General features: G+C 39.0%; 1 protein-coding gene across 2 annotated transcripts in view; it reads right to left on the bottom strand.

Annotated features, from left to right (window-relative positions):
• Nucleotides 1-358: 358 nt before the first annotated feature.
• The window catches only part of VEGFD (vascular endothelial growth factor D), a 30493-nt gene continuing 4662 nt past the window's right edge, over nucleotides 359-26189 (bottom strand). For both annotated transcript variants that reach the window (XM_062574416.1, XM_062574420.1), the window contains 6 exons: nucleotides 13032-13242; nucleotides 9271-9461; nucleotides 6762-6910; nucleotides 5321-5418; nucleotides 2364-2559; nucleotides 359-1018 (listed from right to left, as the gene is read on the bottom strand). In XM_062574416.1, coding sequence (XP_062430400.1) covers nucleotides 892-1018; nucleotides 2364-2559; nucleotides 5321-5418; nucleotides 6762-6910; nucleotides 9271-9461; nucleotides 13032-13242 — 972 coding nt within the window. In that variant the 3' untranslated portion in view covers nucleotides 359-891. The remainder of the gene's footprint in view (nucleotides 1019-2363; nucleotides 2560-5320; nucleotides 5419-6761; nucleotides 6911-9270; nucleotides 9462-13031; nucleotides 13243-26189) is intronic.

The raw sequence follows: 26189 nt of genomic DNA, 5'->3' as shown, positions 1-26189 counted from the left end.
TGCAAAAGAGGTATTTCATAGCGTGGTAAGCTAAAAGGAAAACCATCTTTCAGTGGACCATGCCTTTCCAAAAATCACTGAAGACTTGGTACTGGTGTGGCTGTCATCCCTCTAGGGAAATCCACGTACCACACCAGGAACAAATAAATAAATCACACATGGCTGTTGGACAGATACGGGAAAAACAATTCTTTACTGAAACTATTATAGCAAGTGACCTTTTTCTAACCTGGGTTTGGGAAGGGGCCAGTCCCACTGGGACAAACATTAAGAAGGCTGTACTTGAGATGGCTTTGCGTTTTTGCTTATTTTCTTTTTCTTTGGCAGAGTTTTAAAATAACAGGAAAATCAAAACCACTTGAATAACTGATGTATTTATTTTCTTATATACATTTAAATATGGCACATTTGACAGTAGTTGTACAATAAACTCAAAATGATAATCGAAGCTGGACAGTAGATCAAATAACTCAGTGCTGAACATATGAGAAGCCAGATCTTGTACACTGAAGAACGTTTCACCCAAGAGTTGCACTAGCTAAGGATTCAGAGGCTAAGGTTATTTAGTCCTAAGTTCTGAAAGACTGGATGGTGACTGTGATTCTGCTACCAATAAACCAGCTTCACCTTTCATAATCCAACATGGAACTGTCTCTTTCCACTCATCCTTCCAGACAGCCAACAATTCATCAGTTGTTGCTACCTCTTAGAGAACAGTAATCAATGTCCTAGAGGACCAAATTGCAGTTAGTGATTACTCTAATAAATAAGTGCAGACTGGATCCATTCTTCTGCTATTAATGTGGAAGATGTCCATGTTTACTATTGACTGAAAGTCAGTGATAGCTACTTTGCAAAGCAGTGGATTGCTGGAGAATAGGGGAAGTTTGGTCAAGGATTTTCTTTGCTTTGGGACCCATGAGAACCTCTCTTCTCCTTTGGACAACGGCAATGCCTGGAACACACTGGTTTTGCAGTTGGGCATGTCCGGGGTTGGGATGGACATTTGTCCTCACAGCTGTTGAATAAAGGAGAAAAAAGGAAAAAAAAAAGGTAAGTATTATAATATGATAATTCTTTTCCCTCACATTCCTGAACTTTTTTAGCATTGAACACTGCAATGCTCTCCTGTAGGAGATGTTCAGGAAATTTCTGACATTCTTCAGCACATTGAGACAAGACTTTGCTGCTTGACAGCGTGTCTTGCTGTTGTTCACAATTTGTTTGTGGTTGCAGCCTAAATAATACTTTAACTTCTTGTGAGCAGTGAAATCCAAAGTGTCAGCACTGGACAGTACTGCCCTCAAATTCTACAAAGTGCCTTATATTCAGAAACCTCCCAAGCTCACCTGACACTTCAGCTTTGGTCCTCCAGAAATGTTGTACATAAAAGTCTGGCATACACACTGTATGTCCAGATTACAGTCATTTCTAGAAGCCAAATTCAGCCAAAACTGAATCTAAAAGTGCAAAGGCTATTGATTCCACATATTCCTTGCCATAAATGAATCTATAATGTCTGTGAGAATGGACCTTATGGGTCCAACTTTGTTAAGGTACCCAGGGAAACTGAGTACTGACTGTCCTTATATAAGCTTTTGGATAGAGCTATTGCATGATCTTGGATCTCTACATGTGAACAAAGCTTTCTGTGAAGGAAATATAAAAAATAAACTAATATATGGAAAAGTAATATTTAAGAAGTTTTTATTCTATGCAAGTTTTACCAAAGAATCCTCAAAACTAGTTGCACAAAAGGATTAGGAAAACTCATGGAGTATAATAGCCCCAGAAAGAATTTTCCTGCTTCTCAGTGGAATCAGAGCTGATTGACTAGCTTTTATGTGTACAAAATCTCATTAGCTCTAGAAAATCCCTTGATTTGAGGATGAACTTAAGGAGGAATGAGCTGTATAGTGAAGGTGCCAAATTAGTATGCTTTTATGCACAGACCTGAGACTACATTAAGCTGTCACAAAGAACATAGTTAGGTTCTAATTACCTAGAAATGGAGTATTCCATATCTTCCTATAAATCCTCCGTGTTACACAGTTATTTCAGGTGTAGCACATTTTTAATAATCATTCCCTTAAGATTAGGGGACAAAAGGTAATAAATATATGTACTGGAGTAGTATCCTTGTCCAGACTTCTCAAACCATGTTAATTAAATAAACCTTAGACTACTTCTACGAGGTTAGTATTGTAAATATTCTCTCTATTATTATTATTTCTATAATTGCTGCAAGGTATTTCATCCTGGATGGATCTCCTAGCTAATTGAGCACTTGCACCTCCAGTATCTAAACAAGCTAATTCAGATCTTACAGTATAGACACACACTGAACAACAAGGAACACTTACCTGCAGGTTTCAGCCTGAAATATCTTGTGTTTTTGAGCACAGCTCTCCTGGCTCTCCCTGCACAAATAGCAGCTGCAGTTCTCCTTGCTTTGAAAGAAGTCTGTGGGACATTTCTGTCTACAGATGCATTCACAGTTATCTTCATCAAATTCCATATGTTGTCCACACATAGCCAGCTCAGCAAGTGGAGGGAGTCCTACAATAGCATATGTGTCTTTTAGTAATAAGCTTTACATGGCTAAATCTTGCTCTTGAAGAGACATGTAGCACTTCCTTTGCAATCACTGGGACTTACACATACACTCTCTGGTAGCTTCTAGTCTTTAGAGTTTCTGTTACCACTCAGAGTGCAGAAAAGAACTCCTAGAGTTTTTCAGCAGAGGAATAGACTAATTATTTCCCTTATGCTAATACTGCTTTTTTTCTTGTGGTTTTACTGAACAAACCTTGCATTATTTGGAGGTTATATATTAAAAGAGCCAAATGTCAGGTTTTGGAATGCACAAATCTGTACTAAGCAGCAATATAGATAAGAAAATCTAAAAAGGGATTTAATCTATACTCATTACAAAGTGCACATCCACACAAAATATCACGTTCACTTGTCAATGTACAGCACTATCCACCACAAAATTTTTACAAAAGCAATATTATATCTAGCAAGGTGCAGCTTGCTCTAACGCTGTTCAATATACATCATATGTACACTTTTCAGTTACTGGAAGGAGAAAACATTTTGTTTCAAAAATAAAATCCCAGCCAGCTGAATGCGCTACCTAATACCTCATCCATCTTCCCTCAAAATACACATCTGGAGTACAATATAAGGCTAAATCCTAGCAAAAAGGGAACACATTTTCTAAAAGCCATATTAAAATACTGGCAGCACATCTCTGGTTAAAGGTCATGGCGTATAATGGGTCATCGGAAAGGTAATTTCCTGTAGTTGTGCAATTAGCTCTTGGATTTAACTTATGGAATGTGGAATGTAACCTACGTCCGTGACCTCTGCAATTTGAGTTCTCATCTTAGTGGCCAAGAAAGGCATAGCCGTTACTTGAAAGAAGCCTTCATTGCTATTTACTTAATGCTGGAGAACCAATATCCAAACAAAATAAAAAACACATCCTATTTGAAGGGAAAAAGGAATCTGCAGCAAATTCTTGGAAAACAAGCCCCTTCCTTGGAGTGATAAAGCTTGGCATGTATGAATTGATGGAGAGTGTTTAGGTCTCTCTTTGTTTCAGCCTCAAAAACAGATATTAAGTTATTTTGTCCAAGCCACTGCCAAACACAATGTAGTTCAGAGAATGATTTTTTATTTGATGAAATATTTTGTCAACAAAAGCTATTATTCAACAAGTCACAATTTATAATGTTGCAAGCTGACCTTACAAAAGGCCAAGAGCTGAAGGGACTGTGGATATTTACAGTCCTTTGGACTTTAAAATATAGAATATTAACCCTTTTTTGAGCCAAAAAACTAACTTGAGCTCAACTATCTAACTTGATGGATAAAAAATCTGATCCAGAATGAGAACAGATCCTATAAAAACAACTACAACTGATCTCTTGCTTTTTAAGAGACTGTAACCAAGAGAGTAGTTTATGAAGTTATTTTATGTTAGCTTGCTAGTCTGGGATTTGGTTGCTAGATTGCTGTTATTGTTGACTTGAATGGTTTATTTTTGTACTTTCTAAATGTAGGTTAATCGAAAGAGGAAGGACTTCCATCTGCATCTATCTACTCTACTGCAATGACAATTTTATTTTGACTAGCGAAATCTCTTGAGGAAAATATTTTTTTAAAAAATCTTACATAAGATATGGGAAATTTCTCTTAATGTTTACTGCTAGTAAGTATCTTTAAACTTAAATAGTTTCACCAGAGAATATTTCCTGCAAATTTCTTTGACAGATTAAACTCTTTTTTCCAGGATAAGTAGAAGGAGGGAAGATATATCTTCTAATTTTACTCTATTCCATTTGTTTCCACAGATTTAAAAAGTTTCGCTTGCATACTCCTGAATACATATAGCATACTGGTTTGAAAATTTCCTAAATAACTTATTAAATAACACAATAATAAAAAATAGGCAAATACTTTGAAAGCTCATAGAATCTATTTCATTGCCTAAAACCAATCATCAAGACAGATTTTACCTATCTTATTGGGGTTCAGGTTTAGCTCAGTTGGTTAGAGTATGGTGCTAATAATGCTAAAGTCGCAGGTTTGATCCCTGTATGGGCCACTCGCTTGAGGGTTGGACTAGGTGATCTCCACAGGTCCCTTCCAATCTTACCAATGCTATGAATCTATTCTATGATTCAGGACCTTCCCTCAGGCTGCTGGTATGTTTTGGGAGGGTAGTAGACATTTTGGGGGTTAGGTTGCTCAGTTGGTTAGAGCATGGTGCTAATAATGCCAAGGTCATGGGTTCAAGCACCATATGGGCCAGTTGTTTCCCTGCTGAGCAGGGGGGTTGGACTAGATGATCTCCAGAGGTCCCTTCCAACCTTACTGATTCCATGATTCCTTATGGTCTATTCTTAAATATTTCCTACCATGAAGATTCCACACCCTCCCCATGCAATTTATCTTAGGGCATAATTTTTTGTACAGTTAAAAAATTCTCCCTAGTATCTGAACCATATGTTCCATCATGCAATTTAAAAGCCATGTAAAATAACAGTGTAGCAAGGATGCCTATTTCTTCCTCCTTATTCAGGTTTCTAATATAGATGTAATGAAATGCACAAACAGAAAACATGAGATGGGGATAAACATATACTTGTGTTTATTTTCAGGTGGGTTTCTACTCTATTAACAAAAGCTATCAAGGGATTTATGATCAAAGCTCAACTCTCTCAGTGACAAAATGGGACAAAACTAAGATGAGACATAACTAGTGTAGAGATAACATAGCAAACGTGTCCATTCATAATTTCAGCTTTACCTTCCCGTCTGTTAAGGTGCTGTACATCTGCAACACATTCACATTTGTCACTATCCCATATCCATCCATTATGGCAAAGTTTGTTAGTAAAGGGGCATCTAGGAAAAAAAAAAAAGTTTTTTTTTTTTTTGTTTTTTTTTTTTTTTATATTAAGAACATCAGTATAGTTGCTTTGCAAAATGAGCCTGCTAGTATTGTGGTCTGCCATTTGCGTTCTGTGAACCTATGGCATCTCTGTGTATTACTACTGCAAACAAAAAACCTTAGGGATGGATGAATTTACTGATACGGCTCAGCTGTCTGGTTCCCAACAACTAGCAGTACAGCACATATTTTGGATTACATGCCTAGCAAACAGCTACAGTTTTGCAGTCCCATTTATTCATATCACAGCTCTAACCAGCCCAGGCTAGTTTATATCCAACTATATTCATGCTCCAATTTTGCCATGCTTCAAAGTGCTACGCTACTTAAAATTTTACCTGTGTTTAAGGATGTATGAAAGACTGTTCTCAGGGTCAGAGGGGTCAGTTTGACAAACTGATCTATGCCCAAACTGTAGCAGATGGGAGAAAATTTGGGCTTACTAGGGCCCAAATTGGCCTGGGAGGGGAACTCACAAACTGGAATGAGGCTGAAGTTCTTCTATATTTGCATAGGAAGGAGATTGGAATGGCCAGTAGCCTGAGCAAGAGCTGCAGTGGCTTCACTGAAATGTCATCTCTCTTCCAGCCTGGATACCTAACTGAAGGTCAGTTATGGGGGTAAGTTTACGTGCATGACTAGACAGAGACATCTGAGCTAGCTTTAAATAAGCCACTTGCCATAGCCCTGTTTCTAGACTTTTTGCAGAATTAATGTATCCTGTTGTCATCAGGACTAAAGTTATATTTACATCATATTTTGGAAATTGATATGAGATCACTTTTCTCTAGGCACTGGATCTGAAAGATGCGAGTCAGGTTAGGACCAGAAAGCGCATAGCCATGATTTGCACTGATCTTGACCCAACTGGCCATGAGGTGTGGCAGAGCATTTTAGCATGACCTAAGTATTCTGTTTGCCCTGGTGAAAATATGTGTGATCAGAGCTGCTTGTGTAAGGTCAGAAAAGTCTACGCACACATAACCAAACAGTGGAGCATAGTGCTAATATGTCCAAGCCCCCCTCAAGCACTTAAGTGTATTAATGACTCCAGATCCTGATGAACTAGCCTGCTATTTTTTGGATTCTGGTGTCCATTTACTTCCAATTTACTAGGTTTAATTCAAGTTTTCTAACGCTTCTAATTTCTAATGCTAAATGATAATCAAGATATTTGGAAAAACTATTGGGAAAACAGAAAGTGAAAGGACTATTATAATGACCAATTCAAAACAAAACAATTTTCATACTTAGGCTTGTACACCCTGTGTAACATTTTGTAAATGAGGGAACTTACCCATCTTCTTCAGGGTACTTGACAGATCTTCTTATGATGGCATACTGATGACGCTGGGTATTTGATATACACTTACAGCCTGTGTGATTGGCAATTTTGATTGGCACGGGCTCTGGAACACTTGTCAAGGGAACAGAGATCTCAAAGAGCTAGACAGATGAAATAATCATTTTTTTTCCAATTTCCGTTATACAGGTAATATGTGTCCTAAATCAAAACCTCTTACCCTTTCTCACCATTTGTCTGATGCTTACTCTTTTCTAGAGATAGTTACCACCTGCATAAATGAGCAGATGATCACTGAGGGTCTTGAAGGGAAGAATAAGCAATGCCTACCAAGGCAGGAACTTGCCAAAATGATGATCCCAGTGCTGTAAGTACTACTAGCTCCTAAATATCCAAGATCACCCAAAATTCTTTGCAAACTCTTTCAAAAGCCTCTTCTGGGTTGCTAGGCCGAACTGAATAAGATATAGGTGCTGGGAACATTGTTCTCAATTGTATCATCAATTGAATTTTAGCCATAAAGAAATAGTCCTTAACTGTCCTGGGGTACAGTCACACCATGCAACTTTAGGGATCTACCAAAGCCCTCACAATCTCCCCGGAGAAGAAAAAAACAGGAACATGTAGAGGACAGCGTAGTCCACTTTAGTTGGGTTTTTGCAGGGAATCATCTTGCAGAGGGTCTAAGCAAACCTATACCAAAACTAATTCTTCTTTACTATATTGTTACTAGAATCTGGGACCTTCTGAGAGCATTGGCTTATAGGGATCCTCCACACTGAAGGATTAAGAGAGAACTTGGGAAATTCTGTTAAGTGAGACCAGGAGTTTGAGATCTGCATTTTTAAAATTGTTGCTAATGCCAAAAAAAGCATGACAGTAATTTTTGATGTGCAGCTTTTTGAGCCTAAAAATGGAGTCATTTTCAGCAGGAGAGGCCAGATGCTCACAATTTGAATGTCTCAGAATGTGAATGCCCCCAAATCATAAGTCACTTTGGAAAAGAAAGGCTTAAACCAGTAGCTAATTTCTACTCAGATGCAACAGCCAATAAATACTTTGTGATATAATGAATAGTGCCAAGAACTGAACATAAACAGAGTATTCAAACAGCTTCTCACAGTTGACTCCCTCTAGCATCTACATACAGAGATATTTTACTCTAATAAAATAAGCAGAACTAGCAGTTCTAAGCAGAACTCCAGCTTTAGTTCTTTGAATCAGCCCTATGGATAAAGCCATCTATGTCCACAGTCTACAGAAGGAGCACCGGAGGCTAGTCTTCCTGGATTGATCTCCATATTGTGCCTCTTTCCTTCCAGTTGATAAAAGCTTCTGTATTTGGGGTAATATATTAAATTCTTGCTATCAAAATGGGTTTTCTTAAAACAAAACAAAAATCACAGGCAATTTTTTTAAAATGAAAATTGAAGTCTTTATGGGGCAACATTCTAAGGGGAACAGAACTGATTCACCCCTGTATTGTTTCAGGTTTGTTGGAATGTAATTTTATCATGTCTAAGACAGTTGTACTGGAATATAGTTTAAGTAAAATAAACCAGTGCCCATACTTCTTGCGTCAATGTTCATTAATTGGTTCCATTCCACATCAGAAAAGAAATCTCTTATGAGCTGTTTGCTATATCAGGAGACATCTGATCAGCTCAGGGTACTAGATAAGGCTAAGAAGTATTTATTTATTTATGTATTTTTGGAACAGCAATTCGTAAGTTTGTTGAAAAACTACAGTTCTGCAGACTGTAACATTCCTTTAGCTTCCTTCAAAATAACAATTCCCTCAAAAGCCCCTCGGTTACATTCCATTCCTGGATACAACCTCATCAATCCAGATTTACTCCCCTAAAATCAATGGAATTACTCCCATACTACTGAGAACAGTTTTTTTCCTGATATGAAATATTCACTGAAGGATATTCATGCCAACTGAAGTTAGACAATGCCACACATTAATTTCTAAATATGTATAAACAGTGTTAATTAGGTGTATTTCTCAGCCTCCGTGTCTGGATGCAGCAATGTGGGCATGCTAACATGCATCCCAAACCTTGGTTTCCAGGGGAAGGAAGATTAGTTGTGGGCAAAGAGGTGCTGTAGCTCTCATCAAAATCTCCCACACATAACTAATCAAGGGTGCAGGGCTTCCATAAGACTCCTCAGAGATCACTTTAAATAATTTGAGTGCACTGAAATTAGACTGCTCTGTTTCGTAGGTTCCTCAACATCACAGGGGCCTGCAGTCATTTTCTCAGGGCCTTATTTTCCACCTCTATGCATATATAGCCATTTTTAAATATGCATCATGAATGTAAAATACTATTGCACACACCTGCATTCACTCCTCATGGATTAAAAAAAATTAATTCTCCTGTTATGACTGTGCAGACAGATCTGACATAAGAGGATTCCAGAAGCCAAACATCCTCTTTCCCCTTCCATTTCTAAGAGCCAGAGTAAAAGAAGGCAGATAAATATGCTCATTTACCGTTTTTGACACATAAGTTGTACTTGTATTCATGCAGCTCAGACTCTCCTCATTGCAGCAGCCTCCACATCTGAATACATTCACACAGGGAGGCTTGAAGAATTTGTTGGTTGTTGTACCCAGCTCTTTGGCAACTTCCACACAGGTTTCTCGTGGCACACATTGAGTCTTCTGCCATTCCTCATCTATAACTAGAAAAAAACACCATTTTCATAAGCAATGACTGCAATGTAAACCTGTGATTACTGAGGCAAAAACATTATATAAAGAAACTGAATTGCTGGCAGACCATTTGGACTATTCACTGATACTTGGATCAGTTTAAGGACCAGAGAGAGGCTGAGGACAATATTATCCCCGTGACTTACACCAGCTGCACTGGCAAAGAGTTGTTACATTTATGTGCCTGTAGTTTTCACAAGATAGATGGCAAAAATCTCAGTTAATTTCAGTGGGTTAAGTAGAACTACATCGATTTCTACTAGCTGAGGATCAGCTCCACAGTCTTCATCTGAAAAAGCTGACCCAAACCCTGTTCTCATTTTCTCCAGGGTAGAAACAGTATTGTCATACTGTGCTCTCTTCACATTTACCCCACTATTTGTCAAAGCCAGAGCCTGACTGGAAAAGCACATTAATGATTAACAGATTCTGGTCAGAGGGTATTAATACTCCTATTGGATGTCAGCCAGGGAGCAATGTTTCCGAAATGTCTAATGTAATCCAAGACAAACACTCTCACACCTAAGTACCCTCAGGGGTTTCAAATTTGAATAACAGGAATATGAATTCAATCATGATTTATCTTTTCAAAACAATGTGACATCTTTCAAATACTGAATTGTTGCAGACTAGCAATTTATTTTAGACTGCTCTGTCAAATTCTGACAGTGAGAAGGAATAATGCATTAACTGACTGAACCAGAGACAGAAAACAGTAACATTTACATAGTATTATTGCAAGTCCTGTTTGAGGTGGCCCTCCTTATTTTGGCTTTTGCTTAACTCATTCATGTGATGGAATTACTTGAGAGTCATCAATGCTTATCCTTTAAGTCCTTCCTAAAATTATAAAAGACATTTTTCCTGTCTACCCTCCTTCAGCAGGCTTATGAAAGATCAATACCAACTTCTATACTATTAGGAAAGTTGCTATCTTCCTAAGTAGTCCACCTCCCTACTGTTGTGCAAGCCGTGCACCTACTTATAGAAAAATTCTAAAAAAATTACTTTTTGTGTAAGAAAGACTTTTAATTTAAATGTTCTACCTTGTCTTCTGATGAGCATTTATTTCTCCCTTTCCTACCTGACTTTCCCTTTCTTTTTTTAATTTGTTCTTTATTTGTCTGTATATATTCAAAACAGTTGTTTATTCCTGCAAAGTCCTTCCCCAGGGCTGACTCATGTCATTTGTCAGTCATGCAAAAATACAGGAATAATTGTGTGGGGCTAGATTCTAACTTTACATCCCACAGCATAAATTAGGAGAAGAAACACTAAAATCAAAATAAATTTTGGAGTTAGGTGAATCTATCAAAACAGCAATCTAATCCTAGGCCTTAAAATAGAAAATAAGGTGTTCACCAGACTTATTAAGGTATGTGCACGTAATAATTTCAGATGTCATTTCAATGCATGTCAGCAGCAATGACCTTTTCAGCTGCACATATCCTCCCTTTATTAATCTCTTTTTTTAAAGGTGGGACTGTTATAAGTAGGGCCAGTGAAAGAAGTGGGTTTCATGGGCTCAGGCATTTGCTGAGAAATTTGGCTGTGATACATGCTCAAGCTTGGGAGTTCTGCTGCTCTAGGTGAGCTGAGCTGCTCTGGGGAGTCTGTGTTTACACAGGGTGTCGAGAGCTTTTTGTGAATTCATTGCTACAGCTCTGAAAAGGAGAAACAAAATCCTGAATTCGCCCTGCTGGTGCATGGGTGCTGTTGAAAGTCGTCTAGCAATGAAACATTCAGTAGCCCTGACCCCACCCCAAGCCTTCTCATCCTAACACTGTTAAAACAAAACAGATGCCCCTGGCGAAAGGGTCAGTGCTGGCTGACTGGAAAGGGTGTGGGAAAGAAATTCGTGTTTATAGACTTGGTTTTTTAATAGGGGCTTTAGTGCCTTGAACATGTTAAGACATTAGAACAAAAATAATTTCTCTCCTTGGATAATTCCACTTTGGATCGAGGAACGGAGGAATGGAGAAGATGATCTAGTAGGCTTTTTTTTAACTCAAATTTCAGTGAATGACAAAGCTGACATGTCTAAGTCTAGAGCTGGATATTTAAAGGGGAAGTAGGATGAAACCTAATAGCTGTTACAGACTGTTAGTGATGATAAAGAGGTATCTGTAAGACTAGATAGTCATCTAATCTTATTACCTGAACAATTGCATTATTCTGCCATTGAGAAAAGCCCATTGCAATATACACTGCTTCAGTACCACTTGGCAAAATCCTCGTCTAATAGAGGATTGTTGTTTGTTGACATAAAGAATATAATTTTACAGAAATGCTGATGCTCACTAAATGAGCAACAGTGAACAGAAAAATCCAGCATTTGACACTGGGTAGTATTTCAGTACAGTAACAGCTCTATGGACTGCTAATATTTCTATATAAACTTGTAAATATGTGTAGATAAAATTCATACCATTAATTAAAGGTCCCTTAATTGTCCACTGTAGTGCCTATTGGATTCTGTGCTTTTTTTTTTTTTTTTTTCTGTGAAAAAACTGTAAGAGATTTAAGCCATGTCTATCATACAAAAACACCATTTAGGCTGTCATTCAGGTCTTCATTTCTGTGTTCTGGCTCAGAGAAGCAAGTTAAGGGCTCTACTCTGTCATCATTTAGCTGAAATGTAGAAGTAAAAGATATGAAAGTGACAGTAATAGTGTGCAAATGTGGCTGTGGTTATTGTAAAAGTGGTGGTGGAACAGGATCAGCAATATCTGATTTCCCAAAGAAAAGTGGTATAATCACATCACTTCAGGGTCAAGATTGAACAAAAAGAAGAATAGCTCAGTTTACACTATGCTCAGTCTGCTGTTTGGTTTTGATGCACGATATTTACTTTCTTGAACAAAGTGTACTATCTGATTCTTTATTTTACACCAATGAACACATATGGGCTGTTGAGTTTTTAACTTACACAGAATAGTACTCTTTTTTTGCTCCAAGTGGGGGAACAGTTTGTGATTCCCTGTATTTAGGTGTTGGCTGGTAGTTTCAAGATCTACATCCTCTCTCCATCATCAAATAGATCAAGATTAGGGTAGTACCTTCCTTCTCAGTAATTCCTTCCCAGCCATTGCATACAGTGCATACAGTGACTTATATCAGAGCACACCTAATAAAAAAAAGGAATTTCTACGCCTGCTGTAAAGCTCATTTGTTTCTGCCTGCAGACAAATTCCAAGATTTAGCATAATGCTGCTGGCAGGCCCCTCAGCCAGTCATTCCAACCTATTCTTGCTTGTTTACTTCCCCTCTTTTTTTTTTTTTTTTTTGTGGACTGACAAATCCATACTTAATACAACTTTCCTTTGGATAGTATATAGAGAACAATAAGCCTGATCTGGCTATAAAACGGGGAGACATACTTAGGCTGTTGCCTAACATTCTTTCATACAATGTCATTTTCCACGAATGCCTTGTTGTTACTGATGTATTCTAGGAATCCCCTGTTATTTAACTCTTTATTGCATAAGCAGTAGTGGTCCTGAAGCTGACACCAGATTCAGCTGCAGACCTGTACCTACCTTTTAGTGTATCAATATCATAGAAAGCAGCAGCAAATCTGGTGGAGCGATGTGACGCAGAGCGGGAGTCTAAATTGGCCAGGTTTTTGAGTTTTAGCCTGCATTTCCACAGCTTCCAGTCCTCAGAATGAGTGATTCGAAGCAGTTCTTCCAGGCTGGATGCTCTCCTGATCTGCTGTTCTGACCTCTCTAATGCTGACAGAGATGTTCTCTGGAAGGAAAGGGCCATGTCAGAGAGGCAGTACCTTTGTAGCCTGTCCATAATGCAGTACACAGGGCACTCATACAAAAGGCAGCATATTACTCAGGACAACAGAGAAAATCTGGGAAAACAGGAGCACACAGGGATGTCTCCATTTTTGACAGTGGCTAGAGTCAGACCAGTCTGCAGGATTTGCACTTGCGTGAATTGGGAAGGGGAGATATAGTCACTTCCTCATTCATCACAGGTCATCAGAGCTGACTGACAAATGCAGGCTGCACTCCATGTATCTCTGCTCCTTGGGCAGATACTGCCCACATCTCCACTGTGCCTGACTTGGTCAGTCACATCAACATGAATCCATGGTCACCACTGCAGACAACCTGAATGAGCTCAGCTGGTAAGCACTACCCTTGTGCCTTTGCAGCAAGCCACACAGGGCCCTCCTAGAGAAACGCTGGTGCCAATCATGCGACATCATTGAAAGGGCAAATGATATAGCTGTAAGCTGCCCCAAAAATGAGGGTCCATCCACATGGTGGGTAAACACAATCTTCAATGTGCTGTAAAATGCAGTCTATATCTATGATTTCCCATTCCAACTGCCATTTGGGCCACCCCTAAGTCAGATAAAGCCAGCGTGAGCTCTGTTGCTGTACAGCAGTCATCGCATTCTCTTGAGGGACAAATGTCTCCTGAATGCATCCATGATATAATTGACCAATCTCCACTCCCAAGGTAGGATGCTCCCTGCAAAGACCTACCCCACTAATTTGAAGTCATTTATCCATTTTAAAAATACCCATTTAACATAAACTTAGCATCATAGGGCACCACACAGCAATACCTGTTTCCTCAGCTGCTGCTTTCCAACATCTGAGTTTGTGCATTTATCAAGACATGGAGTATTTATGTCCACTGACTCACCAGATCTGCTGAAAATTATTACTTCCATCCCAAGTTATCTTTGCGAATGGGTGTATAGCACTGGGCTGGTGCTCTCAAATGTACTCTTTGGTAGTGCAGCTGACTATATTTTTGCTTTGCAAATAAAGGTTTGCACTGCCAGCTCTCATAAATAAAATGTCAGTTCTTAAAGGCAAAAGTGCAAGATAGGAAGTTGGTGATTCAGTAAGTAGTAGTCTGCAGTCTGAACTAGTAGCAAGCTAATATTCTGTATAATGTTGGGGAAGAGGTTGGAGGAATGGTCACCAATTAGAGGAAGTCCTTTACATGAGATATAAAACCCAGGCGCTGACCACATCTGTTATTCATTATTAAAACATCTGCGGCATTTATTTTGCAATGATACAAATGTCAGCTTGTACATTTTGGCCAAGTTCATTTTTGGGTAATTACCCTTCACTGACCTAAAACTTCCTATGTAGTTAACTCAGAATAAGTTATTTGCTCTTCTTTTAAGCCTTATGGAACATTATATCTCGCACGCTGCCATGATCCTTGCACTGTAGAGGTGGTCACTCTTCACTGGTGAGTGATTTCTCAAACATTATATTTAATGAAAACTGGAAATCCCATCTCAATACTTATGAACAAAAAAGTCAGAAAGAAACTGATTAACACCAAAAACTGAATTGCAAGACTTTTACAAACTTTTTAAAAATGTACCTCTAACATTGATGCATCAGAGTGGTATTGACAGAGTCTGCCTATATATGAGGGTTGTTCCTTCTCTTCTTGTACTATTTTTCATTTACTGGAAAACTGGAGAAGTACAGTCAAAGGAAATAGAATGAGCAGCGCTCACTAGCAGTGTCCCCTTTGCAGTCATCAGAAGTTGTTTCTCATCAACTGAGCCATGATTATCCAAAATTCACATAGAGGCTTTAGAACTGAGTTATCACTTCTGTGTAGAATCTAATTCTGCTCAGTGTTGCCTAGGCTATTTAATCCAGAAGTAGATCTGCTGTCTATTCTCGCCTTATGTTCTCTTCATGTTTTCTAACATCTCTCCAGGTTCTTTGGTTTGATAGGATAGCCAGCTGCCTACCTGCACAATCCCATAATAATAGGGTTTCTTCTTTTTATATTTGAGTTCTCCTTGAAGGGAACAGATTTTACAGCTGATTTTATAGCTTCTTCCCAGGAATCTCTATCCGAGACAGAATTTACAGACACACTCTCCCACAAAGACAAGAGCTTTGAGATAAAGAGCACTTTCTCCCCCTGAGCACTATTGACACTAGGCAAGATGGTGAACAGAAGGCACTCCTAGACTTCAGAAGAGGACGAATCCCCCATAATTGTGAATTTTTATAATGTAGACATCTATCTTCTGAGCTAGTTACCCTCAGCTCCCTCTAGAGCCAAGACAGAGAGGTATAGACACTTTTAGAATGTGATTCATTTGACCTACGTTAGATGAGATCACATTCAAAGTCTTTTTGCGGGCTACCTAGCAAGCCACAACTCGCCAGATCTCATGAGGTGTCTGTCTGTATTGTGAATCTTTGGTCAAATGACTCCAGCTGCAGCTATCAGGAGTATAAAATGTCTGAAGAGAAGCATATAGTTTTGCTCCAATCTGCCTAAGTGCCAAAATGCAAACTGTAAATATTGTCTGCACATCTGTTTTGGCTTCATTGGGCCTATTCAGATACTTTCATATATAATGCTTGTTTAAACACTTGCTAAAGCATTGGCAGATTGTTTAGCATCCAGAAAGATGTTCCCCATCCTTATACACTTTGGCTGTGCAGGTTGCTATCCACAAGTTAAAAGCAATCAAAAATAAAACCTTATAAAAGGAAAATAATGTAGAAGATACAGCAATCCCCTCAGTGAGGTGTAGCACTGAGACCTCTGATATCAGAGACTAAACTTCTTCAGTCAGGCACTCTGCTGTTATGGCACTGCAGCACTCAGTAATACAGCATGTTGTCAGAAAATCTGTCTGAAGCATACACTTCTAGTCAGCCTGTTTTGGAAAGGACAGTATGAAGTGAAAATATATTGTCCTTTGCAAAGGTCTAATGAGACCATTAGAAAGGTCTAAGACCTTTCTAATGGTCTCAGATAATACCATATATGAAGTACCATAGGGCTGCTAGTACCATGCATTTCTTTTATGTACTAGTCTAAATTCAAGCCCTGTTTAAGGCTGACAAGAAAGCTCTATCCTGAAGAAAGACAAAAATATGCACAGAAAGACAAAAAAAAAATGTTTCAAAATATGAAATTGGACAAAGGTGTTAGGATTGATGGCACCTCAAGCTTCCCCCTTGTGTGATGATCAAGGACCTTATTTCTTCTCAGAGTGATATCAAGTGGACAGCAATTACAATCAGTCAAACAGGAGGGGAACTCTGCTCAGCTGCAGAGCAGGGGGAAACATGCAAAGAGGTCAGTGCTCCACTGACATCTTTGGGAGATCAAATTCTCCAGAACAAGAAAGAGGAACAGAGCTGCTTTCTGACTGCAAGCATCTGCACATTGTATTTCCCACTTTTCAGATACCCCTAGCTGTCTTTTTTAGGCTTTCCCTGATAACTATAGTCCTTCCTTCCAGATTCTCTTCTCTGTCATGGTGTCACATGCCCCTCCTCTGCCTTCCTATGTTTTAATCTATCTGGAACATCCTCCACTCTATTCTCGTCATGTTTTAGCATATGGAGCCCACTGTAGTTTTATATCATTTATGTTTACTCCTTTCCTCATGTTCTGTTTTAAGAGATGAACCAAACGGTCTAATCAGACCTAATTCAGGTTGAGTTGTTCAACCTTCTGGTGTGGAGGAACATGTCATTTATTTCCCTGACATGCCTTCACTAGCCTTCCCTTAGGTCTGCCCATATTTTAGTAGTTAGCTAGAATGAGCCGTCACCACTGTGGCAGCTGTAGACTATAATGGTTGCAACCTAGCTGGGAAATAGGATCTCACTGCATTTGGTGTTCACACAGATAGCAAAATGATGAACCTGGCTGGCCCCAAAAAGCTTAAAATCTACACTAAGGCTTAGGAGAGAGACAAAACAGAGAAAGAGACACAGGCAAAGGGCAAGACAACTTCCTTCACATAATCCTAAAATACAAAAATCACCATTGGAGCCATATCATTGGAAAGCTCCAAATGTCACAAACTTTAAATGCCACAAATGTACACCTTGCAGTGGAATGCATATATATGCTATTGCCTATAATAAAGGTTTCCTAAGAACCTGTCAATACCAATATCAAAACAAAGTAAAAGTAATAAGTTTGAGTGGTTCATCCTTACTGCTTTTTTAATATTTTTTTTTTTTAATACGAGAAATAATCCTGTATCAGGACATAAAAATCAGATTTATACTTAGATGGAGCTGTATGTTTTTTGCAACACTGGCCTTCCATATTTTCCAAAATGGTTCTTCAACTCAAAGAAGATAATCTATTTTCCTACATTTGGGCTATGAGCAACATCACTGACATCAGGAAATGATAATGTGGGTCAGCATTGCAATTTTTGGATAATTATAACTCTTATCCTTCCAAAAGAAACCATAATGGACTATCTATCTTCTTCCTAGCAATCTCAAATGCCAGAAAAACCCTACAAGTAGTTAGCACTGGAAAGAAACTAGAGAAAAAGCAGTGGTACATTCAGTGACCTTTCCCACCTTGGAAGCTGGTTTAAATCAGACACTGAGTTCATTATCTCATTGATTTATGCTAGTAAAAGGTTTGGCTTATGCATCATGTCATAGAGATGCACACTCTTACACATAGTCTGCGTTGTTCAAACTTAGCTGCTTCTTGAGAATTAGTATTGATGACTTCCAATCAGATGTTGCAGCTCAACAGTTTGTATCTTTCCCAATGCTTGACAAGGTTTCTTGCCTAAGAAAAAGTGCCTTTTTCAAACCAATGCCTGATTGAGTTAGCAGAACCCAAACAAGTAATAAAAGTTCTGAAGGTTCTACTCTTTCTGGTCTGTCAAAGGTGGTTTTTGCAAGTGCTCTCCTGAAATGAATGCTTTCCTGAGTCAGGGTCACAGGTACTATTGTGATAAGCGCTATATAAATACCAATGGAAAGTTTCAACATTATCACTACATCTGGGGCCAAGACAAGTGATTAAGAAACCTCTCAATAACTTTGCACCGTTTTATGATCCAGCAATAAAAAGAGCCAACAGGTATATCTTGCCAAGGAAAGCAGATTGTAGCTGCATAACACAGAGCGATGGTTCTCTGAATGACATTGATTCACAAAAATGGCAAAATAAGTTTGAGTTAAACTATTTTTCAAAATTAATCAGTTTAGTGGGGGAAAGGTCATCACACAGTGGGGACACGTAGACATCAACAGGCAGTATTGGCATCACATAACAACTTGAAAGATTTAATGTGAATGTTGTGCTTGATGTTGCAGTAGCAGCTACATTCAGGTCAAGAGAAATCACGTAGAAGACGAAGAGATGACACAACTCAAAGGTTTTTTTTTTTTTTTTTTGATTGTTTGTTTGGTTTTTTTTAATCAAGAACTAATACACCCCCATTCCAGTGCTGCCTGAAGGCTGCTCACTAAGTTAGACCCAGTCCAGTTTAAATACTAGATATATGATTCATGACGTCAAAATATTAGGGAACTTTGCTGCTGTGTGTGCTACACCTGAAAATAACTTCCTTTTCTTCCCTGATGCATTCCTCCAAGTGATTTTTGGACAGTATATGAGTTAATCATTATTAAGGGCTCAAGTTCCAGGGATACAGACTGCCTATGGCTCTCTGCAGCACTACAGTCATACAATAATCTGATCCTATGGGTATCATTCACCTGACTGAATATATGAACTAGTTATCCAAGATTCTCATTATAGTTAATGCAGAAAAATAGGTCCACTGGGCGCATACTTGTCTTATTCTAAAGTCCATCAGAAGAACTGTGTCCCCAAACTTTTTCTCCATTGACGTTGCAAGAGGAATCTGCAGGTCTCTGGCTCATCTGTAGTTAGGTGACATGAATCACACTCAACTGAGTCAAATGAGATAAAATTCACTTTCCTTATCCAAAGCCAGGCAGTGTATGAAGGACAGCAGTCAACTTTTTTCAGGGGCACAAAAATAAGTAAGTAGGAAGCACAACTGTACCAAGGCCTGAATGGTCTGGGACTGGCTGGAGGAAAGCACTGGCAGTTGCCAGACAGAGGAAACCGCTTAATTCCCTACTTCAAGGCCATGGGTTAACTGCCCAGCTATGTTGTGGCTTGTAGCACAGACTGTGAGCCAGTTTGGCCAAGGAACCTCTAAACTGCAAGAGAGTTCTTGTGGAAAAGTCTTGTTCTCTTCTGGCAGGAAAACAGGCCTGCTCCTGTCATTGTGAAGCCAACACAAAGATCTAAATAGTTCCTGAAGGCTTCTCAATTGACCATTTCCCCAGGGGTGGTAGCAAGCTTGTGTGGAATCTATGCAGTAATATGAACTCCTTTTGAGGAATCTTGTGATTATTATTACTATTTTTAACATTATTGAAGCTCTTAGGTGGCTCCCATACCATTGTATGGGGTCAGATACAGATAAAGAGGCTATCTCTAGTGTCTACAACCTAAGTAGAAGCCAACAGAGAGGCATTCGTCTAAAGGAGTATCCAGGAAACATAGCAAATATTGCTCAGAGTAATGATTAATGATTTTGAGATAGCAAGACTATAATCATTCTCAAGTTTACCATAACAAGTATTGCCTATAATAACAATATCTTGTATATTTGGGGTGGTGCACAAGGGATAATAAAATCATGAGAGAATCTTGTACAGTTTGAAAGAATCAGACTTGCAGAATTGCCTTACAGCTGTATCAACAACCAGCAGCAACAACCCTATAAACATTCAGCGTGATGAGTCTAACTTTAACATGCCTGATACAGAGCAGCTTGTGGTAATTTTGTTATCACCACTGTATTCCATTTCTAAGGAGACAGAAATTGTATGCTTTTCAACAGCTTCACTATGATCAGAACTGATCAGAGATTTTGACTCTCTGTCAACTGTAAACTTTTAATACATTAAGTCTTATCCCCAACTCTATTCCATTACTGTCTAATATCTTTAGTACTATTAAGCTATTTTTAGTTATAATGAATGTCACCATAAAGAGACAAAGCAATGAGGTATTTTGGCTTCCAAGTAACATCTGAAACATATAGGCTTCTTATGGGATTTTTCAGTGACAACTGTGGGCTCTTCCATCATTATCAGAAGCATAAACTAAGTTTCACGACCTTGCAGATTCTACCTTCAAATGATCATTGTTTAAGCAATTACTTAAACCTTTTCCAATATCTTACAAAAATTTCAAGCTCCCTCAACACACTGACTTATCCACATAACTGGGCATTCATCTGGGCTGTCATCACAGTTACAACATTAGTAATCTGAAGGGACATGCTGCCTGTGGTAGAGTCAAGTTTGGTTATGTGAGGGAGAATTCCAGTTTTCATTTTATAGTAGAATGCTTTCTCCAACAAAGACTAGTTTGAAGGAATACAGCTATTTTGTTTGAAGGAATACAGCTATTTTGTCCAAGTAGATTGTAAAACATGCATCTAGGCTGAATTTATTCTTTAAAAGGCTGGGAATGACCTAAACAGTCTTTCACTGAATATAAAAGGAGTTAAGGACTGTGTTACAGTTGAGAAACCCTGGGATGGCATCAGGCATAGTTTCATGAGAGTCAAAGAAGCTAGGTTTTGGGGGCTTGAAAGAAAAGTACTTTTTGTTTTCCAAAGCCTCTCAGAAATTTTGAATCCTTGATTTGTCTGCTAATGTTTTGCACTTTTGAAATGTGCCTACTACTACAGCCTTTTCTGCATCCATATCAGAAGGCAACTCCATTTATCTCCCATCAGCAAATATCTTCATGTGTCAGAAATGTATCATGTACCTGTAAGGTTCAGCCAGCTACTCCAGTAGTGCCTGCAGAGGAGGAAATGGTATTCTGAGGGGAAGGCCTGTAGGCCAGCTGTCTCCTCATCAGTGCCAGCTTGCACAGCCATAGCTCAAGGTTTGAAGAGTGAGGACTAGAAGAAGCTTTTGTTTCCCACGTCCAAAGCCTCAGAAAGACCTATCATCTGCCTGCCTCAGGAGTTAAAGAATATCTGCCTTGGCCATACATACTGTCAGAAAAGGGTGATCGTGTGATCCAGCCACTCATCTTGCAGTGCAGTGTATCACTGCTACAGGAAGAGAAATTGCAGAGGGGCCTGTCCTGTAGGAAGAGCAATGAAGACTGACCAGAGCACAGAAGATGGAAGGCCCACAGACACCCTATGTTTGTTTTTGTGAGAAACACAAAATGGTAAAACTAATTGAGTTGCAGATATTTTAGGAGGAAGCAGAGGACTAACCGGGAAACATTCATTTGACAATTTCTCATTTCTGGCTGATGGAGAGGGGATGTTTGAGGGCCTCTTCTGCTAAAACCTTGTAAGCATATTGTTTGACTAGCATCCTAAACTTTGGAGAAAGGAATCAACTTCTAGACTGTTCTACCTCTGATGTTCAACATGGTAGAAAGCTCAGTCCAGTGTCCTCTCCTCTAGGGTCCAGCCTCACTCCTAGTGAATATAGGAGATATAATTACCTGTTTCCTAGACTTAGTGGTCAAGGTAGTGTGACAAAGTGGCATCTAGTCCACCTGGAAGTGTCACATTTTCACAAGTAAATCATGTTAGCTACACTATGACTTCAAAAGAACAGCTGTTTTATATTTTGATTAGCCTTTACAACTAGAATTGGATCTATTGTGGTGCTACAACAAACATAGATCAGACTTCTTGCACTTTAGTATCATGTTTACACTATCAAAATCCTCAGTTGGTTTGAACAAACCAAAATATTGAAAGCAAAGAACTAAAACAGTAAAAAATTGCTTGATTTTGAGGTGAAAGCATAAATCTACTTAGATTATTTGAATTTCATTTCATGTCTACAGCAGTCAGAGACTGATATTTTATCAAAATAATTCTCACAGCTATATTCTTTTAGCCAGTTAGACTCTTACACGAAAAGCTGGGAGACAGGCGTGTGCTTTCCGCCAGCAAAGATTTTGAGAACTGTTTCACTCTCTCCTTAAGCAAATCTTTGTTCCCACAACCAGGTCTTCTGGCTCTCATGGGCGACACCCTCACAGCAGGCAAAGTACGATTTCAAAGGTGACATCTTCACTATGTATCATTTTTTTGGCAGTGATGGAAAAACAAGATGGCAAAAAATGAGCAGGTCTGCTCTGATGCAGAATTTCTTCCTTTTCATGCCTACTCATCTGCACAAAGAAATTACCTTTATGCCTCTCACATGGTGTCCATGCAAAGTATATTTGCTCTATAAAAGACACAGATGGATTCTGTCATAAATGACTAGGGAAGTCACTGGCTAACATGTCCCAAATGCTACTGCTGGATTTGGGAATCTTACAGGATGTTTTTTGGACCTTTATTTTCCACACTTGTTTGTATTGCCTTGCATTACTATAATCTGCTCGGGCAGATGTGACGCTTAATATGGAACATAGCTAGAGACATTATACAGCTCTGCTTCATAGTACACAATGTTAAGTGCTAGTCTAACACTATCATAGGATACACATGTCAAAAATTACCTATTTTATGTGTTTATGAAGAGCATATCCAAACTCTAGTCACTTTCTTTTGATGATTGTCCATTTTTCAGAAGGCACTGGGATTTGGACAGTGATTTTGAAATGTCTCAGCAATAGAGAATTGAATTAAATCAGATGACTAAGTAATGATTCTTTTAATATTTGAAAATATTATTTTTAAAGCGATGAAGGTTCCTTCAGTTAGTGCTTTTATTGATTTCTGGTTTTGACCCAAGACACTTTAATAAATGTTCTGGAAGCGTGACTAGCCAATTGGACGGTAGGATTTCAAAATGTCACTTGACAAAGTGGATCAACTGCCAATACTGTCTGAACTTATGTTACCCCAATCACATGCACACATTTTCCTGGAATTGTGATTTTTCTTAACTAATATTTTTATAGCAGTTCAGGAAAGTAGCCTAAGTAACATGGTTTCTGAGTCACATTGCTAACTAAAGTGAAAAATTTTGCCTGTTTGTGTGGCACGTTCTCTACATGCAATGTGACGTATGATACAGTAACATAATACAACCTTTCTGCAATTTAACACGACTCAAATATCATTCCTTCCCCTACTGCATGCAAATAGTGACTGCACTGCAGTCAGTGACAATGAATTCTCGAAACTAACCCAATATGCTTCAGATCAGAAAGCATAGTTCAGACAAAGCCACCCTGATAACGTAAGGATGGTGGTCACCCCTTTCTAAACCAATGTAGTGCCCACACTTGGTGGCCAAATCCCATTTGCTCAACCATGTGTGTCCCACTGCTTACTCAGTATCATTCTGTTGAAATGTAAGGACTCTAGATGGCATTGCACCACTAGCAGAGAAGTCAGAAACTTTAAGTCACTGTTGGGGAGAAATAGAATAAATATGCAGATGTCTCTCAGGAAGTTTAATTTTCTTAATGTGAGGAAACTAAACCAGCCTGCTCAGTTATTCTGCCATTCATGGATACAGAGATTCATGTATAGCTATTCCACATGGACATGGAAAAAGAACAAATTCTGCTTGGTCTTCCCATGCGCAAATGGGGTCTCTGCAGCTTGTGTCATGAGCACATGAGGCATTTTGCCCCAGCTCCCCAACTCCCAAGAAGAATTATAAGATTTGCTGAGGAGGTAGGTAGAGAAGGGAGCAGGCAGAGAAGTAGATCAGAATCCACATTACTGTGGATATTGTCAAGGGGCTGGTGAAGACTGGGAGATATAAGGGTTTCCTTAGGAAAGGCATCATATAAGTAAGGTATCGTAAGTTTGACCTTTTGCAACAAAATAGCTCAAGCCACTTTTCCCTACAGGCAGAGCTGAACAATACAGTTAGTATGGGACTATATCTCAAAGTCCAGAACCTGTTCAAACTGAGAACACAAGAACAAAAATAGTCAGCTTTGTAATTGGACCCACTTGCTTGGTGAGAAAGCTCTAAAAGAAACACAGATCCCGGGCATTTAGTGATAACTATAAAAAACTGCAGTAGAAGGTTTTTAATGAGAATAAGTGAGTTGTCACCTGGAACAACCCTATCTTGTCTATTTTTCTCAAATGGATACCAAGACAGTGTCCAGAAGTAATAAGACAGAAGTAAATATTACTCAGCTCTAGTGCAAAGTGGGGACAGTAATCACAGGAACAAAACTTGCAGACAATAGGGCACAGGTCTCACAAGACAGAGTTTGCACTATTTTTGTCCATTTTCAAACAGACTATTTCCTGTCCAGTTCTGTTTGCCTCTTGTGAGAGCCTACATCAACATCACCACATCAGTGGCTACAAATGAGGCAATTCCCTGTGTGTGTGGGGGGGGGGAGGGGGAAGCACAAGTAAGCTGTGGAAAACAGCCCTTAGACAAGCAACACTCACTGAGTCAGAGCTGATTGCTTGTTTTGATTGCCTTGTGATCACAAATCAACAGAAAGTTGCTCCACTGCCCTCTAAATCTGCCTTCCGGCCTCCCCTTGGTTTTACAGAGCTCCAGATGTGAGCCACGATTGATGTTGTTGAAGTTTAATTAGTGCTGTCTTCGTTTCGAGCAGCTGACTGACAGAATGGACTTCTCAAACGCTGTGTCTCATTAATCCAAAGAGTTTGATGTATTATTCAGATGTCAGAAGCCTTACTGAGATGGAGTGGACTAGGATGGTAGCTGGAAGGGATTTTTTGCTATTACTCACAAGCTGCTCTTACTAATGTAGCAGTGTGTTAGCAGTTTCCTTTCGAAATTGATAAGAGCCAAGGACAGATGCCTTGTGGCATAGCAACAATACAAAATTGTTCTCTTATCCTTCGTTGTAGCTTCTCAAGTCAGTAGCAGATAAAAGTCAGAACAAATTGGCTTTCTTCACAACCTCCCCAATAGCTTCCCACCCCTGAAGGAAAAGCACAATTATTTCTGCAGGAATGTTGTAAGTATATTTTCATATATTTTTGGCTTATCATGCCTATCAGATTGTAATCAAAGAGAATCAACAGCAGCAACCACAAAGCCAAGATAATAAAGCACCTTTGAAAACCACAACTCCATAATATTTCTTTCAAAGAGTATGCTAACTTTGAAAGAAAGTTGGATGTAAGGCTGAAAAGTCTAGTTTAAAGAGAGAAATTGTTTCTAACAAGTTTCAAAGTTGCTTTGTCTAGTTGTTGTGCAGTTAACTGTACTTCTCAGAGATGTCTTTGAGTAAGAGGACCTATGGCTTAGAAGATTTGTTAAAATCTCTTCTAGAAACTGAGCAAAATTTACAACTGAATATTAGACTATTGTGCAGATTTGACTATCCAAACGGCAGTATCAATGGTAATTAAAGAAACAAAAGCTTCCTTTCAGCTCTGCTAAAACTTACTCAGGTTCCTCCCAGAAGTCTGTTTTGATTGTACAGACAGACTGCAAATGGCTCTAGGATGGAAAAGAGGCAAAGAGCTTTCTGATTCCTTGTGCTAACAGCATGACGATTCTCCAATATTTCTATCCTGTCATAAGGGCAAGGCATTCTCCACTTACGTGCTCCAGGGATTGAAGATCATGGGGAAGTGCTGTGTCACACCCACTGTCAGCAAAGCAGGCCAGTGAACAGGTATTACATACCAGTGGAGTTTGTAAAGTGTCTTATATCTCTATCCAGCTTTCAGTAGCAATATGAGATTACTAGATCTAAGAAAACCTGTTAAAGCAAAAATGGCCATTCAAAGCTGTATCAGTGCATGGTACAGAGGTAAAAAGTTGGTTTAGCTGTGAAAAAGGAGTGCATACAACAGAGAGCAGCCATGCATATCTCCAGTGAAGAAGAATATCTAACCCCCTATCATCTTGCCAGAAAGTAGAGTTCTAGCTCAATGATATTCTTCAGACCTATCTGCC

The sequence above is a fragment of the Rhea pennata genome, chromosome 1, assembly GCF_028389875.1.
Source record: "Rhea pennata isolate bPtePen1 chromosome 1, bPtePen1.pri, whole genome shotgun sequence".
In the NCBI taxonomy this organism is placed as follows: Eukaryota; Metazoa; Chordata; class Aves; order Rheiformes; family Rheidae; genus Rhea; species Rhea pennata.
This window is presented reverse-complemented; position numbering and strand designations above follow the sequence as displayed.